General features: G+C 40.5%; 1 protein-coding gene across 5 annotated transcripts in view; it reads right to left on the minus strand.

Annotated features, from left to right (window-relative positions):
• Positions 1 to 21,323, minus strand: part of NBEA (neurobeachin) — a 914,947-nt gene that overhangs the window by 701,255 nt on the left and 192,369 nt on the right. For all 5 annotated transcript variants that reach the window (XM_064269920.1, XM_064269919.1, XM_064269917.1 and 2 more), the window contains exons 12-16: positions 20,619 to 20,771; positions 18,037 to 18,205; positions 9,460 to 9,539; positions 8,527 to 8,589; positions 8,336 to 8,433 (exon numbers count right to left, since the gene is read on the minus strand). In XM_064269920.1, the coding sequence (XP_064125990.1) occupies positions 8,336 to 8,433; positions 8,527 to 8,589; positions 9,460 to 9,539; positions 18,037 to 18,205; positions 20,619 to 20,771 (563 nt within the window). The remainder of the gene's footprint in view (positions 1 to 8,335; positions 8,434 to 8,526; positions 8,590 to 9,459; positions 9,540 to 18,036; positions 18,206 to 20,618; positions 20,772 to 21,323) is intronic.

The raw sequence follows: 21,323 nt of genomic DNA on the forward strand, positions 1-21,323 counted from the left end.
AATCTTCTTAATCTTTTATGCACTTACTAATATTAAAAACCTAAACATATGCTTTACAAAAAAACTACAAATATGTAAAATATCAAATGTCTCTTGGAATACTTATAATTCTCTGTAAAAATTTAAAATTAGCATGTTTCATTATTTTTTCTTAAACGTGGCCTTCTTATATATACTCCAAAGGACAATGCCATTAGTTGTTTATAAGTATTGCCTTCTAGAACAGTGAACCACAATTTTCAGTTATAAGTTATACTTAGTCCACACCCCTCTTCTCAGAAAACTGTCCCCAACATTTGCAACTGATGGCTTCTTGTCATGGCAAATTGGAGTCTGGGTAGACATCTGCCTAGTTATATCCCTTCTCCAAGAATCTGGAATGGGGTCTGAGAAACAATATCTAGTCTCCACTTGGCTCTTGAATTAGGACATGATTTAAAACAAGAGCTAGGACAACTATGTTTTGATTCTGTTGAGAGAGGTGGAGAAAGCTAGTCTACATAAAGGAGGAAGAATGAAGCAGCCACAGAGAAAGCAAACTTGTTTCCTTATAGTTTTACAGTTCTTGATTCCTACCCTTATGATATTTTTATAACACACATTGTTCTGTTTTTACTTTAGCTAGTTGGAGATTCTGTTACATGGATAAAACGCTTTACTAACCCATAACCTACCCTATACAGTCACTACAAATATGTTAGAACGGGGCCGTACTGTTTATAGGAAAAAACAGTAATGTTTATAGGAAACCCTGGTGGCATGGTGGTTAAGAGCCAAAAAAGTCAGCAGTTCAAATCCATCAGGCGCTTCTTGGAAACTCTGTGGGGCAGTTCTACTCAGTCCTATAGAGTCACCATCAGTCAGAACCGACTCGGTGGCTTTTTTTTTTTTTTAACGTACTTTAGAAATCTTACCCACTACTTTTCTTTTTTAAGGTAAATATTTCTCTAGGAGGAGGCAAGGACATTATATTTTTTTGAAACTAAATCTAGAATTCTAAAAGGTTCTTTCAGTAGTGGCAGTGACAACTCTACGAAATCAGGATGTGCTTTACTGTATTAAACATTTTTTTTTTTTTAAAGTAAAATGTCAAGGTGTATCTCAAAGGTGATGAAATCTTGGCTGATGAAAAGAAGCTGGTAATAGAAAATGCAGTACAATTTTTGTATCATCTTAGTGACATTTACAAAGACGAACAAATAACAAAATTAATGTCATCAATTTCACTTTTAACATTAGTCTATACTATTAAAGAAAATAAGATATTGTTTATACTGCTTCATTACCTTGACTTTAGTGCATTGAAAAATATGAGAATAGAAAAGCTCAAGAGCGATTACTTTTTTTGGAAGGTGATTATTTTTTAAACCCCCAAATTCCTCAATATATTTGTATTTACACTGAAATCTAGTTTCAGAACTCTTAGGGACAAGGATCAGTTAAAAAAAAAAAGTAGAATAGGAAAGCTTTAAATGTAGAAAAATTTCAGAAAATCATAACAAAGACTATTTAACAGCAGGCACAATCTGGAGAACCACATTACAAGCTCACAGCCTGGAAGTGTAGCTCCACCCAGACACACAACTGGAAGCTCCCACAGGGTCCCTATTTTCCAGAAATAACTTTGAGTAGATGGGAAAAAAAAAAAAAAAAAGATATATAAGATTCTACTCTGGGTCAACAGAAATTATGATTTAATCATGAAACATGAAAATGTCTAGGGAAAAACATGCACACTACATATGGATGTTCTTCACAATCGGACAAGTGTTTCTTGCAAAACAGGATTCAAAGGATAGTGATACAGTGTCAATAAGAATCTTACTGACAAATAAGTTAATGAATGTTTACTTCTAATATAATAAGATAGATGAATCAAAAAACACCTGCTCAAGCTCACTATATTCAGCCAGAAAATGGTCTGAACTAAGTAAGACAGTTGGCTGTTTATTCTTCTTTTGAAGGCTTACAAAAATATAAAAATACCAAATTCTTCTTTAGTTGCTCAGTTCAATATTTTATCATCACAAAGGGACTCCAGTTAAAGTACCAACAGAATTTAATTAAGTTCCTTTTTTGTTCAATTCTTAGTATGTATGAATTACAATTAATCCAAACTCCCCTTGAAAAAGTTTTATATACAACTATTACCCTTTGATGTCTATTTTCAAAGAAGCCCTGGTGCCTCAACGGTTAAGCGCTTGGCTCCTGACCGAAAGCTCGGTGGTTCAAACCTACCCAGTGGCTCCATGGGAGAAAGACCTGGGGATCTCCTTCCATAAAGATTACAACCTAGAAAACCCTATGGGGCAGTTCTATTCTGTCCTATAGGGTCACTGTGAGTTGGAATGGACTCAACAGCACCCGATAACATCATCTATTTTCTAGGATGTTGTTGCTGTTGTTGCCTGCTGTCAAGTGGGCCCCTGACACAGGGCGACACCAGGCACAACAGAACAAAATGCTGTCCAGTCCTTTGCTTTCCCTGTGAGGAGTTGTGATCGGACCCTTGCAGTCCGTGGGGTTTTCATTAGCTGATTTTCCGAAGCAGACCACCAGGCCTTTCCTCTCAGTCTACTTCCGTCTGAAAGTACTGCTGAAACCTGTTCAGACTGTAACACCAAAAAAGCCTCCACTGACAGACGGAGGTGTGTGCATGAGACGCCCTGGCAGGAACCAACCTGGGTGTCCCTCTGGAGGGTGAGCATTCTACCACTGGACCACCAATATCCCCCTCCCCACTCCCATGGTCCACGTTACACACAGTTAGATGTTTTAACCATTTCCCATATTTTTTTTTATACATCTTCTAAAGCTATTTTTTCCCTCTTTTTAACCTCTCTGAACCTACCTTCTCCACATTATTCTGTAGAAAAACTGAAATAGCAAAGAAATGCCATTTTCCATATTTGTGATTGTTTTCAACATGCTGCTAACAATCTGGCATGTTCAGCTGATGGTCAACCGTGAGCCACATGGCTTTTTTATTCACTGTGCCTAAGGAGCCCTGGTGATGCAGTGGTTAAGTGCTACCTGCTAACCTAAATGTCCGGCCGCTCCACTGGAGAAAGACGTGGGAGTCAGCTTCCGCGATGATTTCCAGCCTGGAAAGCTCCATGGGGCAATTCTACTCTGTCCTATAGGATCACTAGGAGTCGTCATCGACTCGACAGCAAGGGGTTTAGTTTTGTTAATCAATCTTTTCATTCCATGCATTTAAAATACTATCTCAACCCCAAAGATCTTACCAAATAGCACTCTCCTTCATGAGACCATATGCTAAATGTGTCAAAATCATTCGGAACTGTATTCCTGCACTTCACTGTATTAACCCATTTAAGTTTCATACCTTACACAAGGGCAATGAGGATATTTTCGACTGATTCACATAACTGATCAAGTAATAAACACAGCAGGTACTAGGATACTAACTATTCAATTTAAATATAATTTCGGAAGAATGAATGTAATTGTACTATATTATTAAATTCAACCATATAAAATTGGCATTATTTGACTAAATCACTAAAGTACCAGTACTTTCATTTACTTCAACCCAATCATAAGAAAATGACGGTAATTGTTGAAAATTATATATATATGCCCTCTTCTTCAAACAGATCAGCAATTCCACAGACTTAAAACTCAAAGGTAACACAATATCTCAACTCTCCATACAGGAACGATATGACTGCTTCTCTGGTTTGAAAAAGAGTCCTTCTCATCTAAAAAGTTGTTATTTACTAATATAAATGGTCCTGTTAAAAAGTGCAGAGAAAATCTGTTGACAGTTATTGATAAATTATTTGCTAACTCTTTTTTGTAACCTATTTATTTAATTGTGAAAGGCATAACCTAGATTTCCTGCTCATTCCACTAACTCAGACTCCAGAAAAATAAAAATCACACTAAAATGCTAAGTCAGACTCAAGTTCATAAGTATACTAATCAACAAACTTTTTTTTTTTTTTTTAAACTATGTAGACAGCTACCTTTTAATTCTCATGGTTTGGGCCTCTTGTTTCAAACTACCTTTCATCTCTAGGACTCACACAGCACCCCCACTCTCCTAGCTCATTGTCTCTGACTCTGCTGGCACCACATCAGCCCTGGAGGACTCACACGGCACCCCCACTCTCCTAGCTCATCGACTGGGACTCTGCTGTCACTACATCAGCGCTGTTGGACTCACACGGCACCACCACTCTCCTAGCTCATTGTCTCTGACTCTGCTGGCACCACATCAGCCCTGGAGGACTCACACGGCACCCCCACTCTCCTAGCTCATCGTCTGGGACTCTGCTGTCACTACATCAGCGCTGTTGGACTCACACGGCACCACCACTCTCCTAGCTCATTGTCTCTGACTCTGCTGTCACTACATCAGCGCTGTTGGACTCACACGGCACCACCACTCTCCTAGCTCATTGTCTCTGACTCTGCTGGCACCACATCAGCCCTGTAGGACTCACACGGTACCACCACTCTCCTAGCTCATTGTCTCTGACTCTGCTGGCACCACATCAGCCCTGTAGGACTCACACGGCACCCCCACTCTCCTAGCTCATCATCTGGGACTCTGCTGTCACCACATCAGCCCTGTAGGACTCACACGGCACCACCACTCTCCTAGCTCATTGTCTCTGACTCTGCTGGCACTACATCAGCCCTGTAGGACTCACACGGTACCACCACTCTCGTAGCTCATTGTCTCTGACTCTGCTGTCTCCACATCAGCCCTGTAGGACTCACACGGCACCACCACTCTCCTAGCTCATTGTCTCTGACTCTGCTGGCACCACATCAGCCCTGTAGGACTCACACGGCACCACCACTCTCCTAGCTCATTGTCTCTGACTCTGCTGTCTCCACATCAGCCCTGGAGGACTCACACGGCACCCCCACTCTCCTAGCTCATTGTCTCTGACTCTGCTGGCACTACATCAGCCCTGTAGGACTCACACGGTACCACCACTCTCCTAGCTCATTGTCTCTGACTCTGCTGGCACCACATCAGCCCTGTAGGACTCACACGGCACCACCACTCTCCTAGCTCATCGTCTGGGACTCTGCTGGCACCACATCAGCCCTGGAGGACTCACACGGCACCCCCACTCTCCTAGCTCATTGTCTCTGACTCTGCTGGCACCACATCAGCCCTGTAGGACTCACACGGCACCACCACTCTCCTAGCTCATCAACTGGGACTCTGCTGTCACCACATCAGCACTGTAGGACTCACACGGTACCACCACTCTCCTAGCTCATCATCTGGGACTCTGCTGGCACCACATCAGCCCTGTAGGACTCACACGGCACCCCCACTCTCCTAGCTCATCATCTGGGACTCTGCTGTCACCACATCAGCACTGTAGGACTCACACGGTACCACCACTCTCGTAGCTCATTGTCTCTGACTCTGCTGTCTCCACATCAGCCCTGTAGGACTCACACGGCACCACCACTCTCCTAGCTCATTGTCTCTGACTCTGCTGGCACCACATCAGCCCTGTAGGACTCACACGGCACCACCACTCTCCTAGCTCATTGTCTCTGACTCTGCTGTCTCCACATCAGCCCTGGAGGACTCACACGGCACCACCACTCTCCTAGCTCATTGTCTCTGACTCTGCTGGCACCACATCAGCCCTGGAGGACTCACACGGCACCCCCACTCTCCTAGCTCATTGTCTCTGACTCTGCTGGCACCACATCAGCCCTGTAGGACTCACACGGCACCACCACTCTCCTAGCTCATCGTCTGGGACTCTGCTGGCACCACATCAGCCCTGGAGGACTCACACGGCACCCCCACTCTCCTAGCTCATCGTCTGGGACTCTGCTGGCACCACATCAGCCCTGTAGGACTCACACGGCACCACCACTCTCGTAGCTCATTGTCTCTGACTCTGCTGGCACCACATCAGCCCTGTAGGACTCACACGGCACCACCACTCTCCTAGCTCATCAACTGGGACTCTGCTGTCACCACATCAGCCCTGTAGGACTCACACGGCACCACCACTCTCCTAGCTCATTGTCTGGGACTCTGCTGTCACCACATCAGCACTGTAGGACTCACACGGCACCCCCACTCTCCTAGCTCATCATCTGGGACTCTGCTGGCACCACATCAGCACTGTAGGACTCACACGGTACCACCACTCTCGTAGCTCATTGTCTCTGACTCTGCTGTCTCCACATCAGCCCTGTAGGACTCACACGGCACCACCACTCTCGTAGCTGATTGTCTCTGACTCTGCTGTCTCCACATCAGCCCTGTAGGACTCACACGGCACCACCACTCTCCTAGCTCATTGTCTCTGACTCTGCTGTCACCACATCAGCACTGTAGGACTCACACGGCACCACCACTCTCCTAGCTCATTGTCTCTGACTCTGCTGGCACCACATCAGCCCTGTAGGACTCACACGGTACCACCACTCTCCTAGCTCATTGTCTCTGACTCTGCTGGCACCACATCAGCCCTGTAGGACTCACACGGCACCACCACTCTCCTAGCTCATCAACTGGGACTCTGCTGTCACCACATCAGCACTGTAGGACTCACACGGCACCACCACTCTCCTAGCTCATTGTCTCTGACTCTGCTGGCACTACATCAGCCCTGTAGGACTCACACGGTACCACCACTCTCGTAGCTCATTGTCTCTGACTCTGCTGTCTCCACATCAGCCCTGTAGGACTCACACGGCACCACCACTCTCCTAGCTCATCAACTGGGACTCTGCTGTCACCACATCAGCCCTGTAGGACTCACACGGCACCACCACTCTCCTAGCTCATTGTCTGGGACTCTGCTGTCACCACATCAGCACTGTAGGACTCACACGGTACCACCACTCTCCTAGCTCATCATCTGGGACTCTGCTGGCACCACATCAGCCCTGTAGGACTCACACGGTACCACCACTCTCGTAGCTCATTGTCTCTGACTCTGCTGTCTCCACATCAGCCCTGTAGGACTCACACGGCACCACCACTCTCCTAGCTCATTGTCTCTGACTCTGCTGTCTCCACATCAGCCCTGTAGGACTCACACGGCACCACCACTCTCCTAGCTCATTGTCTCTGACTCTGCTGGCACTACATCAGCCCTGTAGGACTCACACGGTACCACCACTCTCGTAGCTCATTGTCTCTGACTCTGCTGTCTCCACATCAGCCCTGTAGGACTCACACGGCACCACCACTCTCCTAGCTCATTGTCTCTGACTCTGCTGGCACTACATCAGCCCTGTAGGACTCACACGGTACCACCACTCTCGTAGCTCATTGTCTCTGACTCTGCTGTCTCCACATCAGCCCTGTAGGACTCACACGGCACCACCACTCTCGTAGCTCATTGTCTCTGACTCTGCTGTCTCCACATCAGCCCTGTAGGACTCACACGGCACCACCACTCTCCTAGCTCATCAACTGGGACTCTGCTGTCACCACATCAGCACTGTAGGACTCACACGGCACCCCCACTCTCCTAGCTCATTGTCTCTGACTCTGCTGGCACCACATCAGCCCTGTAGGACTCACACGGCACCACCACTCTCCTAGCTCATTGTCTCTGACTCTGCTGGCACTACATCAGCCCTGTAGGACTCACACGGTACCACCACTCTCGTAGCTCATTGTCTGTGACTCTGCTGTCACTACATCAGCACTGTAGTACTCACACAGTACCACCACTCTCCTAGCTTATCATCTGGGATTCTGCTGCCACTACATCAGCACTGTAGGACTCACACGGTACCACCACTCTCCTAGCTCATCACCTGGGAGTCTGTGCTCACCACATCAGCACTGTAGGACTCACACGGTACCGCCACTCTCCTAGCTCATCACCTGGGACTCTGCTGTCACTACATCAGCACTGTCCTTCTCTAATTCCTGCTCCGCGCTGCTGACTAAATCTAACAAAATAGAAATGTCAGCACTTTTCGCATTCAAAGATTTTAACTTCCAACACCAACAGAACAAAGTGTAAACATCTTTCCACAGGTCTGGACATTGTAAATTGGGCCACTATCTATCTCCCTGCCTAAACTCTTACCATTTTCTTATTCTTTCCTCTATTCGAAATGTCAGTCCTCTGGCACCAATTTCTTTCCTCTTCTTGAGCCCCAAGACCCATTTTCTATACACTTCATCATTTCCCTTAGGTTGTAGAACACTAACAGCCATTTTCCCCGTTTATTTCCTTCTTACATGTTAAGATTTTGCTATATTTATTCAGAAGTTTGTACAATAGTGTTTACTGCAGAAAACACAACTGTGTTCAATTAAAGTCTAATAACAATACTAATACAATCACCATACCTTATTCCATTTCTTTGATCAAAAGCTGGTATCATTGAGGCTGGGTGTTCTGACATTAGAGCCACTAGTAACTGTAACACATCATGAATATTTTCATCCTGCGTAATAAGGATTATCAGCATTTATTCACTTGGTATTTATTCAAAAGCTTGAAATAAAAAATTAAAATGAAATCTAAGAAAACGGCCTACCTCATGCATTGTAAGTAGGTAATTTAATATACTCTGAAGTTCATCTTCCTTGACCCCTCGATCCTAATATAGAAAAAGTAGTCTGTTACTTTAGACTAAATTTAAAACGAAAACTCTTAATTTAAGAAAGGAATCAAAGTTATTTTAAAAGATAATAAATAAAACATAAAATTAGTGATGTTTTAATTAAAATCCCCAGACTTCGTATTTCATAGACTATATTACTTTTAATTAAATAAGTAAATATTTATAAAATTGTACCTTTTTTTTTAAGTTACTGATATTTGACCAACATTCTATATTCATAGTACTTCTAACCACTTACTCCTTCATTGAAACAGTCCACACAGCTTCACAGCATCAATTTTATTTTACCTTTTGTCTTGATCTTAATCTTTTAAAAATTCTACTGTAATAAAACACATTATGTAAGCATTCTCTAAACGGAACGCAGACCACACTCCAGAACAAAACGTTCATGCTCAATTCATATGTCTACACTCCTTATCCATTAGCACAGATACACCCATTACTATGGAAGACCTCAAGGTACACTTAACCAGAAATTAAGTCCAACATAAGTTATTTCCAAGATTTGCAAAATTTTGAAAGTAACCATGAATGAAAAATTGCTGTTACTGCTAGTTGCCTTCAAGTGGATTCCAGCTCATTGCGATACCATGTGTGCAGGGTAGAACTTGCTCCACAGGGTTTTTAAGGTTGTGGCTTTCAGAAGCAGATTGCCACATCTGTCTTCCAAGGTGTCTCTGGGTGGGTTTGAGCCACCAACTTTTTAAAGTTAGTAGTCAAGTGCTTAACCATTTGCGCCACCCAGGAAGTTATTGCTAATTTAACAATAATGATTTTAAACTAGGATAAAAATTTGTTTTCATCTAATATACCATATTTCTGAATTATATAAAATTATTTTACCTTTAATATGAGCTGTTTCAGAAAAAGCAGCATAAATGCCCGTAGGGATATAATTTCTTTCTGTGACGGCCGGGGACCATCTAGAATAAAATAGGAAGGAAAAAACAAACAAACAAAATACCCAGTGAAATTAAATAAGCCTAATGCATTTTTTTTGGTTAATTATGGGAAGTAAGGGTATTATTAGAAATTATTGAAAAATTATATTTTTATAATTATAATCTTATTATTACTAATACTGTGCAATTCCAAAGATATCACAGAATCCAACAAATTAATTTATACAGTATTGACAATGTCAAATTATTCACCGTCAGATACAGTGGGGTTTTTTTTTGTGGATATGGAAGAAAACGAACATTTTTTAATTACAATGTATTACTATTCTTTAATGAACATACAATCATCAAATGTTTACATGGATAATTTTTCCTGCTTTTATATTAACTTAATAGTTCCCCCTTTCCCCTTAAAGCCATGTATTCCCAATATTCCTTAATTTTCTTCCAATCTCAGTTAAACTTGTCTTTACTTAAAGACTGTCTCCATTTTCACCCCACATATTACATAACAAGGCACAGAGAAAGTAACATAGTGCTTTATTATATTATTTGTTTTGCAGCCTTTTTCTCTATAGACAGCGATTCCTTAAAAGCGGAGAAAGAATCAATGTCACATGTATATACCAAATGTACGTGAGAAGAGACACTTAATAAATGCTTACTGAATGAAGAAATAAAAATGAGTATGGAAATTAAACTGTACCAAACCCATGATAATATTTAAATTTCGAAGTAATTATCTGCAAAATATCTAATTTCCAATAAGAATAAGAATATAAAATAGTACCTGTAATATATATACAATACCATAAAGTATAGTTTAAAGAAAAGTAGCTAGAGCCATGAAAATTTTTTACTATTAAGTCTTTCATGAAGCAACAAAGGCTCACATATCTGCTTTTATGTTTTAAGAGTACACCCACCCCCACACCCACTCCTCACTTATTGACATGGTTAAGTTACAAACACCAAGTCATTATGTGAAAATTGGCATTATGCAAAAATGAAAAAATGACATCAGATCACAAAATGGAAGGTGACTACAACATTTCATAGCTGCGAAATTACATAACTGCCAAATCACATCATTACCAAACCAAAAACAAAACCTAGTGCCATCGAGTTGACTCCGACTCATAGCAACCCTATAGGACAGAGTAGAACTGCCCCATAGTTTCTAAGGAGCTGCTGGAAGATTCAAACTGCCAACCTCTTGGTTAGCAGTCATAGCACTAAACCACTACGCCACCAGGGTTTCCCCCATCATCACATAAGTGCCAAATCACATCATCACGTAACCGCCAAATCGCATCACCCCGTAACCGCCGAATCACATCACCACGTAACCGCCGAAACGCATCACCACGTAACCGCCGGATCGCATCACCACGTAACCGCCGGATCGCATCACCACGTAACCGCCGGATCGCATCACCACGTAACCGCCGGATCGCATCACCACGTAAACGTCGGATCGCATCATCACGTAAACGTCGGATCGCATCATCACGTAAACGTCGGATCGCATCATCACGTAACTGCCAGGTCGCATCATCATGTAACTGTCAAATCACATCATTACCTGCCAAACTACATCATTACATAACTGCCGAATCACATCATCATGTAACTGCCACACCACTGAGAATCACGGCCCAGGCAAGTTACACGTAACTTGAACCAGCACAGCCAGCGTTACTCTCGCCTCACACCTCCATGTTGGTTAGTGCCAGATGTACGTCGTTAATGTGCATAATAGTCGGACAGTAGATTTTTTGGAGTATATGTGCAATGTTGGATGATAAGATAGCTGATAGGTGAAGAGAGATGTATTATCCCTTTACGTATAATTTATTACATCTGTTTATTCACTCAACAATTATTTACATGCTGATTACTACATCTTCAAACAAATTATCACCCAAACAATTTGTCTCACTTTTTGGTCATACGAGAATCTTTTCCCCATTTCCTAGACTGCCCTTTACATCTTCTGCGTTTGGGCCCACTTCCACCAATGATGTACAAAGTATAGTTCCCCTCCTTACTGACAATGTGAAACATAACACACATTCAGAAAACACAGATGTACCCTTAGTTATTACAGCATGAACACCTGTATAACCACCTTTCAAGTCCAGAAACAACACCAACGGCAGCCAACAAGAAACCCAGCCCCCACTGGTGTGCTAGTAAACCATCTCCAGGCAGGGCTTAAAGGAGAGGAACTGACTTGTAGCTTTTACAGATGTCTAATTTCCATCTCCATCATGTAAATAGTCCCACCAAGGCTGATCTCAAGTTCAAGATGCCAATGGTTTAACAACCTGCTCCCCGAATTCCTGAATATTTAACAAGTGATTGTAGATTCAGCCTGCTCCAGCGTGCGAAAGCCCTCACCGTATCCCAGCCTTCAGCTCTTCCCCACAGTTCCCTTCCTGACCACATCCTCCACTCCATCTTAGCACAGAGGGCCACTACCTTAGTAATAATTTCCTTACTTCTCTTTACATTTTTGCCACCACTTAATGAAATGTTGTAAGTTCTATAATCTCTATGCCTTGAGTTTTCTGTTTTTGTTGTTGTTAGGATGAGGATACTAATAGTACTTATGTCATAGGATACTCTGTGAGAATTAATCAGTAGATGTAAACGGACTAGAATAGTGCTCAGCCCACCGTAACCCTGAACACTTAGTAAATGTTAGGTATAATTACTATTGTCATATACTGTATGCTACACCGAGCACACTGCAAAGAAATACAGTAGCACCTGCAAAAGCCAGAACCTACGTAAGGCGAAAACCTGTCAGAGAAGCAAAACGCAAATACTTTCCACTAACACAGAGTGCTGGAAAAGGGATAAGACTGAACCCTGTCAAAGGCAGGAAACTTGTGAGACCCGGAAAAACAAGGCAGGCTCATTGGGTCTTGGTTCTCACGGGCTTCACTACGTGTATGTGTATCCGTGTGTATGATATCAAGCCACTTTTTGCAAAATACAATACAAATAGATTTATCTCACAAACATAAAGTTGAGTGGAAAATAGAAATCACAGAAGAATATATACATTATGATACATTTACTTGGAACACAGAAGCTGAACAATCAGTTGTTTGGGATACATTCGTACACAGCAAAACAGTAAAGCAAAGTAAAAATAATGAGCACCCAAGGAGAGAAAAAGAACAATAAACAGAGAATTGAGGATGGAGCTTTGGCAACGAGAGAGAGTCAGCAAAGATGAGTACGTAGAGGCTCCCTGGTAACTATTTCTTAAGCTTAGCGATGCTTGTAAGAGGTTTACTACATTATTTTTTATATTGTATTTAGAAAAGGATAATGGTGAGGGTTAATAATGATAAACATCATTAATGTCAACGAATTGTACATGTGAAGAATGTTGAAATGGTAAATGTTTTGTAACATATTTACCACAATTAAAAAAAAAAAAAACCTGAACGTTATGATCATAATCTTTAAAAAAACTAAAATTAAGGTTCTTGAAGTGCGTGTGAGTCTGCGCCTGGACAAGCAGAGAAAGGGGGGAGGCTGCATCCCGCTGGTGACACGGGGCGCGTGGGGCTGGGGGGCAGGCTGGAAGGACGTGGCAGGGGAGGAGGATTAAATCTTCATTCAGTGGCCTTTATATTGTTTCACTTCTTACGAAGAATATGTATCACTGTGATAATTTTAATATATTTAGACGTTTTTAGAGCTAACAATAGAAGATAACAACGTAAGAGAAAAAAGTGGTAAAGTCAAAGTCAGCATCAAAGCAGAATGATTCAACTTCTCAGGGAGTACCTACACATGAATGGTAGCTCTGTGAAAAGCTACTGAGGTATAATTTATCTTTACGGTACGCTTAAAAGAAAGCATTTCAGTTTGAAAATAGTATTGAAAAAGTCATTTAGAAAGATATACATTTCAAGTCAGGACCTCACATTCCATGAAACAGCAGATTAATATCAGATGGATCAAAAAGTTAAAAGAAGTGCTCTTCCACCTTCCGCTTCTTGTCTTTAAAACATATATATTGCTGCTTTCCCTTCTATCTCCTGGAGGAGCCAGAGCCCACGGGACCCAGGGCTCAGGGTCCCAAGGAGGTAGCTGAGTCTGGCAGGACCTTCTTGGTCAGGGCCAAGGTAACAACAGAAATCAGCACCAAAGAAACAGTGTGGCCAAGGAGGCAACAAAGCCCATTTCAAGTCAGAGCTGAGTGGTGGTAAAAGCCAAGGAGGCGAGCAGTGTGTCAAAGCTGAGAAAGTAACAGGCGTGCACGCGTGGATCAGAACACTGGTTTCATAGAGATGAATAAGCAAAGAGATAAATATATTAAAGAAAATGGGAATCATATTTCTCACTACAGAAGAAGAAAGCTGCAAATATAAACAATTTAAAGGATAGATGGAATCACACAGTGTGGATTAGAGGTTTTATCGTGTGAACTCATAGTTTTCAACACACGTAGATCAGTTTAGATGCATATGTGTGAGAAATTTGAGGACTGGCCACTGGACCACAGGCAATTACAGAGTTTTCACCTGGACAGCCTCACGTGGGAAAACTGTGTCCTCACACCAAGCTGACATCCAAACCTGGTGCACAGCCAATGCGTGACATTCTCTTGAGGACTCAAACCCCTGGGCAGCCATGCTCTTCTGTGTTCTGCACCCCTAGCCCAGGCCTCTCCGTAGGGAGGCCTCTGGCAGAGCTCCTCCTCAGACACCTCTACTAAAACCTCCTTACGGGGATGTGAGGGCATCTGGAAGACAATTTTCTGTGCTCTGACTCAGCACTCTGCGCTTCCCTATCCTAGACTTTCTCCCTCAGATTCACCCAGGCCTATGGGTCCATAAAGCTGCCAGAACCCTTTGTTTGGGGCCTCCTTGGCAGTGAGACTGGTTCCCACTTCTGTACTGATCCACCTGACCCTCGCCTGGCACCATTCCATGTCGGGGTGGGATAAGGGCAGTCTGTGTATTCTCCAGGCAGGAGAATATAAAGGCTGGATGGATATTTTCATTTTGGCTGCCTGTCTTAATTGGCTAGTCTGACACTGACAGCTCAGTTTAGCTCTCTCAGCTCACCCTTCTGACAGTATGTACTTGCTTATGTTCGTACATATAAATGTACCTTCCCTAGATCTATCCATCAAAAGGCTCTGCGAGCCATGGCACTCCAAAAGCAATAAACACAAAAGGACACCTAACACCCAAACCCTGGTCTCTAAAAACCCATGTCCACAAAATCAAACCAGCTCTCTTTGGAGAAATGGCTGACTATAGGGCTCGGACAAGGAGTGTATAAGATGAGTCAAGAACATCTTGTGCCAGGAAGCAATAAAGTACAAAAAAATGAAAAAGTTTGTCAAAAGGACACGAAAACCCAGGTGAAGGAGCTCCTACTGGCCAAATCTGGGGCACCCTGAGCATCAGAACAAATAATGACACAGTCCAGGGCTGACAAGCTACAGCCTTGGTCAAATCCACCATCACTGGTCTTTGTTTCATTTGAATAAGCCATTCCCATTCATTTCCATACTATCTACAGCTGTGGATTAGTTGTGACAAAGATCTTAGTCCCAAAAGCCAAAAATATTTACTATCTGACCCTTTACAAAAAAGTGTGAAAACTGTTGATATGTTGAATAAAATAGGAATCCATGAGTCTATAATGACATTCAAACAAACAAATAAAGGAGAAAAACAAGTTCTTCCTTACAATAAAATACAAACTAATAAATGTCTTCAAGAGGTCAACACTTGCCAGCCGTCACAGTAATAATTCTCGCAAGAGTCATCGATGAACTAAAACAATTAGGTCAAAGTTTGTTGAAGAGCAGGATAGTTGCACAGTCTCAGTGTATCTCTCTACCAAATATGTATTAATTACAAGGGGGAAAAATAGTGATTTTACAGTCAAGATACCTGTCAGAAACCATCTTAACCAAATGACGGAACCAGTAACCCACCAACAGTAATGGGACAACTCCATCTCATGTGCCTCAAACATGATACAAAACCAAAAATCAAAGCCATTACGGTCAAGTCGATTCCGACTCATTACAACCCTACAGGACACAGTAGAGCTGCCCCATACAGTTTTCAAGGAGTGCCTGGTGGATTCGAACTGCTGACCTTTTGGTAGCACTTAACCACTACATCACCAGGTTTGCTACAAGACAGAAATAGTATGATTTCTTTGTTATTTCTCACAGTAATGAAAAACGTGAATTATCATGAGCAAACACCAAGCAAATCCAACTTGAAAGACATTCCACAAAATAAGTGGACTATATTGTTAAGAAAACATCCAGGCCATGAAAAACAAAGGATCACTAAAGAACTAGTCCACATTTAAGAAGATTAAAGTAACAAGAAAAATCAAGTGCAACACATGATCCTCAGCTGGGATACTAGGCAAAAAAGGCATTATCGACACAATTAGTGAAATTTAAGTGGGGTCATTAAATTAGATGGTATTATTGTATTAATGCTAATTACCTAATTTTAAGGGTTGCACTGTGGTTATAGAGTGTCCTTCTCATTTAGGAAATACAGTGCAACATCTGGACGTAACAGGGCCTCATGTCTACATTTTATTCTGAATTGATTCAGAGAAAAATACGTATATTAGTATGTTTATATATACATAAAAATAAAACTAGAGAATAAGAAAGCAAATGTGGCAAAATGTAAAATATTACAAAATCTACTGAGGGATGTATGGGAATTCTTTGTATAAGTCTTACAACTCTTCCATAATTTGATATTAACTTTTTAAAGCAGAAATGACTAAAAAAAAAAAGTGACTATTACGTTCATCTAGAGTAGAGAACACTTGGCCCTAGTTTAGTGCTTTCAGATGCTCTGAGTCACACAGACAACCCAAACTTCAGTTGTCACATTGTACCAACTTTCAGTTTCCTACTCTGTAAAACGGGGGTGATATTAACAACATTCTTATATATGTTTCCATATAGTCCTATTGATGTCATCAGTTGCCCTTGAGTTGATTCCGGCTCATGGCAACCCTGTGTGTATAGAGCAGAACTGCTCCATAGGGTTTTCAAGCCCGTGGCCTTTTGGAAGTAGATCACCAGGCCTGTCTTCCAAGGTGCCTCTGGGTAGGTTTGGACAGCCAGCCTTTCAGCTAGTAGTCATGGGCTTAACTGTTGGCACCACCCAGGATCTCCTGGATATAATCCTAGGTGTGTGTAAATATGCATATGTAATTACACTGTATGCACACACACACACACACACACACACACATACATAATTGAACAAAATTAACATATAGACTGCTTAGAGTAATATTCAGTTCATAGTGAGCATTTAATAAATTTTAGGAATTCTTAAGTTTAAAAGCAATGGAAGAAGCCATAAAAGAACAGAACAATAAATCTGAGTGTGAATAACACAATTTTTAGTGCCATCAATAAAATTAAAATACACAAAAATGATATCAGTTGCATAACTTTAAGAATATAATCAATGTAACTGAATTATATATGTAAAAATTGGTGAATTGGCAAATGCAGTTTTATGTAAATTTTTACCACAATAAAAAAAGTAAGCTAATAAGTGAACATTAAGATCATGAAACGTCATTTTCCCTTATCAAGAAGATTTTCATAAAACCATCATAGTGCTACTGTGAGTGTGCTAAGAAGAGCACTCCAGTGTACTAACAGTGAAATTGTAAACTGGTGACACTTCAGAAAAAATTGGCAGTGTTTATCATGGGCCCTTCTCAGTAAAGCCAAGCAATTCACAGGCAGAGTCGGCAGTCACGCAGGAGGCTGTGGGGGTCACAGTGTTACCTGCAGAATCAAGGCTCTAGAAACAACATAAATGGAATGTCCTCTTGGATTATTACGTAGAGTTTATAAAAGAATCAACAACATCTCAATTCTGCGAAAAACTTTACGTATTTGCAAAAAGTTATATGAGAACTAGAAGAAAACATACCAAACTTACAACAGTAAATATTCCTGCAGTATGGGTTATGATTAATATTTTTCTTTTTTTTTTAATAATGAGCATACGTTTTTTGTATAATTAGAAAGACAGGCAATAGTTTTAAAACAACAAAGAAGATGCAGAGAAGATTTAAATCAGCTTCTAATAAACTGTGAACAAAGGGTGAGGTCTGGAATAAAAATATAAAGAAAAAGTAAAAATCTCAAAACATACTGGCCACAACCAATATTCTTTATCTGCTTTTAAGATTATACACGGTAACTTCCTGAATCAAGAAAGAGGCACATAACCTAAACCATAGAATACTGCTTGTTTTCACCTGCCATTATTCCACAACTAATTTAACACTGCAGAGCTACAGACTTCACTTTACCACAAACAATTCTCAATACAGCAGCCAGTCTCCTATGTAAGAAGACAGTTCCCTGACAGCTTCCTAAGCATGCACGTCTGTTCTCTGCCACACACTCAGGACATGCACCAACCACAGCAAAGCGTACGCACAGTGCCAGTGCTGTACTTACCTAACCCTTTAGGGGTGATGCCACTACTGTCAGCAGGATTAACGACCCAGTAGTAATATTTTAAGGTGTGCATTAACTGTAACACTGTTCCCACTCTGCGAATGGTGGTGTAGATGGTAGCAGTTCCAATAAATTCAGCAGACAAGTAGGTGTACAGGGAAAGTTGAACCTGATACAGTGTAGCAACAATAGAACATTCTAATAAATTTAAAATGTCTCATTTATATTACAGATATGCATTCTATTCTAATTTACAACCTAATCAGTAAAGGCCAGGAAATGAACATTTATTATGAGACTAAAAATAACTTTTTTAATTTTTATCATTCATATTTTAAAAAGAAAATAATCTACAACTAACACATTCAGGTAAAATTTATTTTAATAAAGGCAATCTAACAGCTATTAATATTTAAACAATTTTATATGATTCTGTCAATAATTCAAATGAAATAATCTGATAGAACATTACACAAGTAGAAGTATTACTTTTTAATATCGGTCAGCTATATGATATTTGGAAAATTATGTACAGCTAGTCCTCACTTATTGACCATCTCGCACCTGGCATTTCACATTTATGACAATAGTAAAAACCTACTATCCAACTATTTTGCACATTAATGACGTATGTCTGGCAGTATGAACGCCACAGTATAAAGCAAGAGTAACACTGGCTGTTATGGTTAAGGTTATGTGTCACCTTGGCGGGGCCATGAGTCTCAGTGGCTTGGGAGTTATGTAATGTTGTAATTTGGCAGTTATGCAGTGACGTAATTTGGCAGTTATGTAGTGATGTAGTCATCCCCCATTTTCTCATAATGCCTGGTCTCTGGAACCTAACCATGTTCATAAATAAGGAGTAGATGTGTGTTCACATGTATTGTAAAAGTTCATGTAATTTCAAATTTTCTTAACCTACTGCCATAGAATATGTTCAGCTGGCAAAATCTGACCATGTGAGCATACATATAACAAAGCAAACACCTTGTCTATGAGACTGAACAAACTTCAGGTTTGGATTTAGTCCAAATATTAATGTGATGAGTCATAATAAAAATAAAAAATTAAACATTAGTTAAAAACAAAGTTTGTGGGAGATTTAAAAACTAAAATTCCACTCAAATTCTTAAAAAGTGTCCCTTACTATGATTTTCAGATATTATAGTAACAAATTAAAGTATGCAAAATGACCATACTTTATGACACCTAGAAAAATGATTATTTAATCTACATATATTTTATAAACAAATCTTATTTATATTTCAATATAAATTCTGTATGCAAAACGAAAGCAATTTTCGAGTCACAAGGACCACAGTTTATCATGAAATAATTTAACTACTGTGCTACCAGGGCTCCATGGAATAATCACCATATTTTTACCCAAATAACACGCATCTTCTACCTTTGTTTGCCAAACATGCCCTCTTCCCACAAACTATTTGCATAAGCACACTATGCTAATGTTTTTACAGTAAGGTGAAAAAACAATTGGCATAGCAGTGCTTAAGAACATACCTACTGGGGGAAGGGCACAGTTGGCAAACAAACATAGAAGCTGTGCATTAATTGCATAAAAATATGGTAGTTGCCTGTTACCTTCTCTTTTACTACTACTTAATATCAGTGCCCCAAATTCTTTTCCTTGGAAATACATGAATCACAATGAGGTCTTTAGAATGCAGTGTTACACCAAGCTTAATTTTTAACAGCAGTTTCATTTATTTTAATAATCTGATCTCTGATACTTTATTTTCCCATTACACCAAAGAATAAATTCTGGTCCCTATTTTTTTTTTTTTTTTTATATATATTGTAGGATACTCCGGTGGCATAGTGGTTAAGAGCTACAGCTGCTAATCAAAAGGCCGGCAGTTTGAATCTACCAGGTGCTCCTTGGAAACCCTATGGGGCAGTTCTACCCTGTCCTATAGGGTCACTATGAGTCAGAATCGACTCAACTGCAACGGGTTTGGTTTAAGTATGTATATAGTGAGACACAATGCATCTAGAGTGGAAACAATATTGCATGGCTATAATCCTCTTCTGTTTAAAGGGTTTCATCACATTCCACAGCATTGATTTTTCAAGTTTGGAAGGTTGCCTTGTAATGTAATTTCATTAACTAACACTAGGTGCTACATTTTCAGTTTTAGCAAATATGAACATACATAACTCAAATAAGATTCACCTTGTTCTTTTAATTTAAAAACATATCCTCTCTCACCGTATCATCATGTAACAGTCCCTTTTTAGACAAACATAGTAAATGCTAACTAAATAACCACCACAACAGCATTACTCACGACCACAAAGCTTGTCCACCTAGCACGACTGTCTACCTAGCACGACTGTCCACCTAGCACGACTGTCCACCTAGCACGACTGTCCACCTAGCACGACTGTCCACCTAGCACGACTGTCCACCTAGCACGACTGTCCACCTAGCACGACTGTCTCACAAGAACTTTATGGGATAATATAAAAAATGCAAAGGTTTTCTCTCAGATACTTCAGATGCAGTAATTATACTTTATAATACTACCTGAACGTAAAATGACTAAAACGAAAACACATACTTTTGCAGGTGTGTGTATCCAGATGGCTGGGTTAAATAAAATGTGGTCACAAAGCTGCTTCAACAAGGGTGCTCCATGAGATAAACCATCAAGGTATTTTGCAAAGGATAAAAACTGCTCCAGGACAGCTCTAGTTATGTGAACTCTTGATGACTAAAGAAAGAAAAGAGAAATTAATCTAAAAATATCCAGAATATCAAATTGTATAACGGCTGAGTTACATGAGTACATACAAATTTTTCAAATGCCATTCCTAATAGATTAAATGTAAAACATTAAATTTTATATTTCCTTTGCTATTCAAAATTTAATTCTATAGAGAAACCTAGAATTTAAGGAAATTTCTTTGGGTGACCGTTATCTATAAGCCCTTTCCAAGACAACTGCAGATAAATAACTCCAGTTAAATAATGTCACTCTTAGCTCAAACTAAAGAAATAAGTTATGAATAAAACTGGTTCTACGCAGTTTTGCAGAAACTGACAAACAAGAACAGATCTTAGGCACAGTGCATTAAAATGCAGTGTAATAAATATGATTATTAAAAAAAAAAATCAAGGAAGAGAAGTGCTTTCACTCATACTAACTCCAAACCAAAATGAAATTGACCTTACCATCCCCCTGAACTCTTCCTTCAAAAAGTTACAGAGGAGTTCCACGTTGACAAACACAAGGGGTCTTTCTTAATACAACCTTTCCGAGTGA

Source organism: Loxodonta africana, chromosome 17, assembly GCF_030014295.1.
Source record: "Loxodonta africana isolate mLoxAfr1 chromosome 17, mLoxAfr1.hap2, whole genome shotgun sequence".
Taxonomy (NCBI): domain Eukaryota; kingdom Metazoa; phylum Chordata; class Mammalia; order Proboscidea; family Elephantidae; genus Loxodonta; species Loxodonta africana.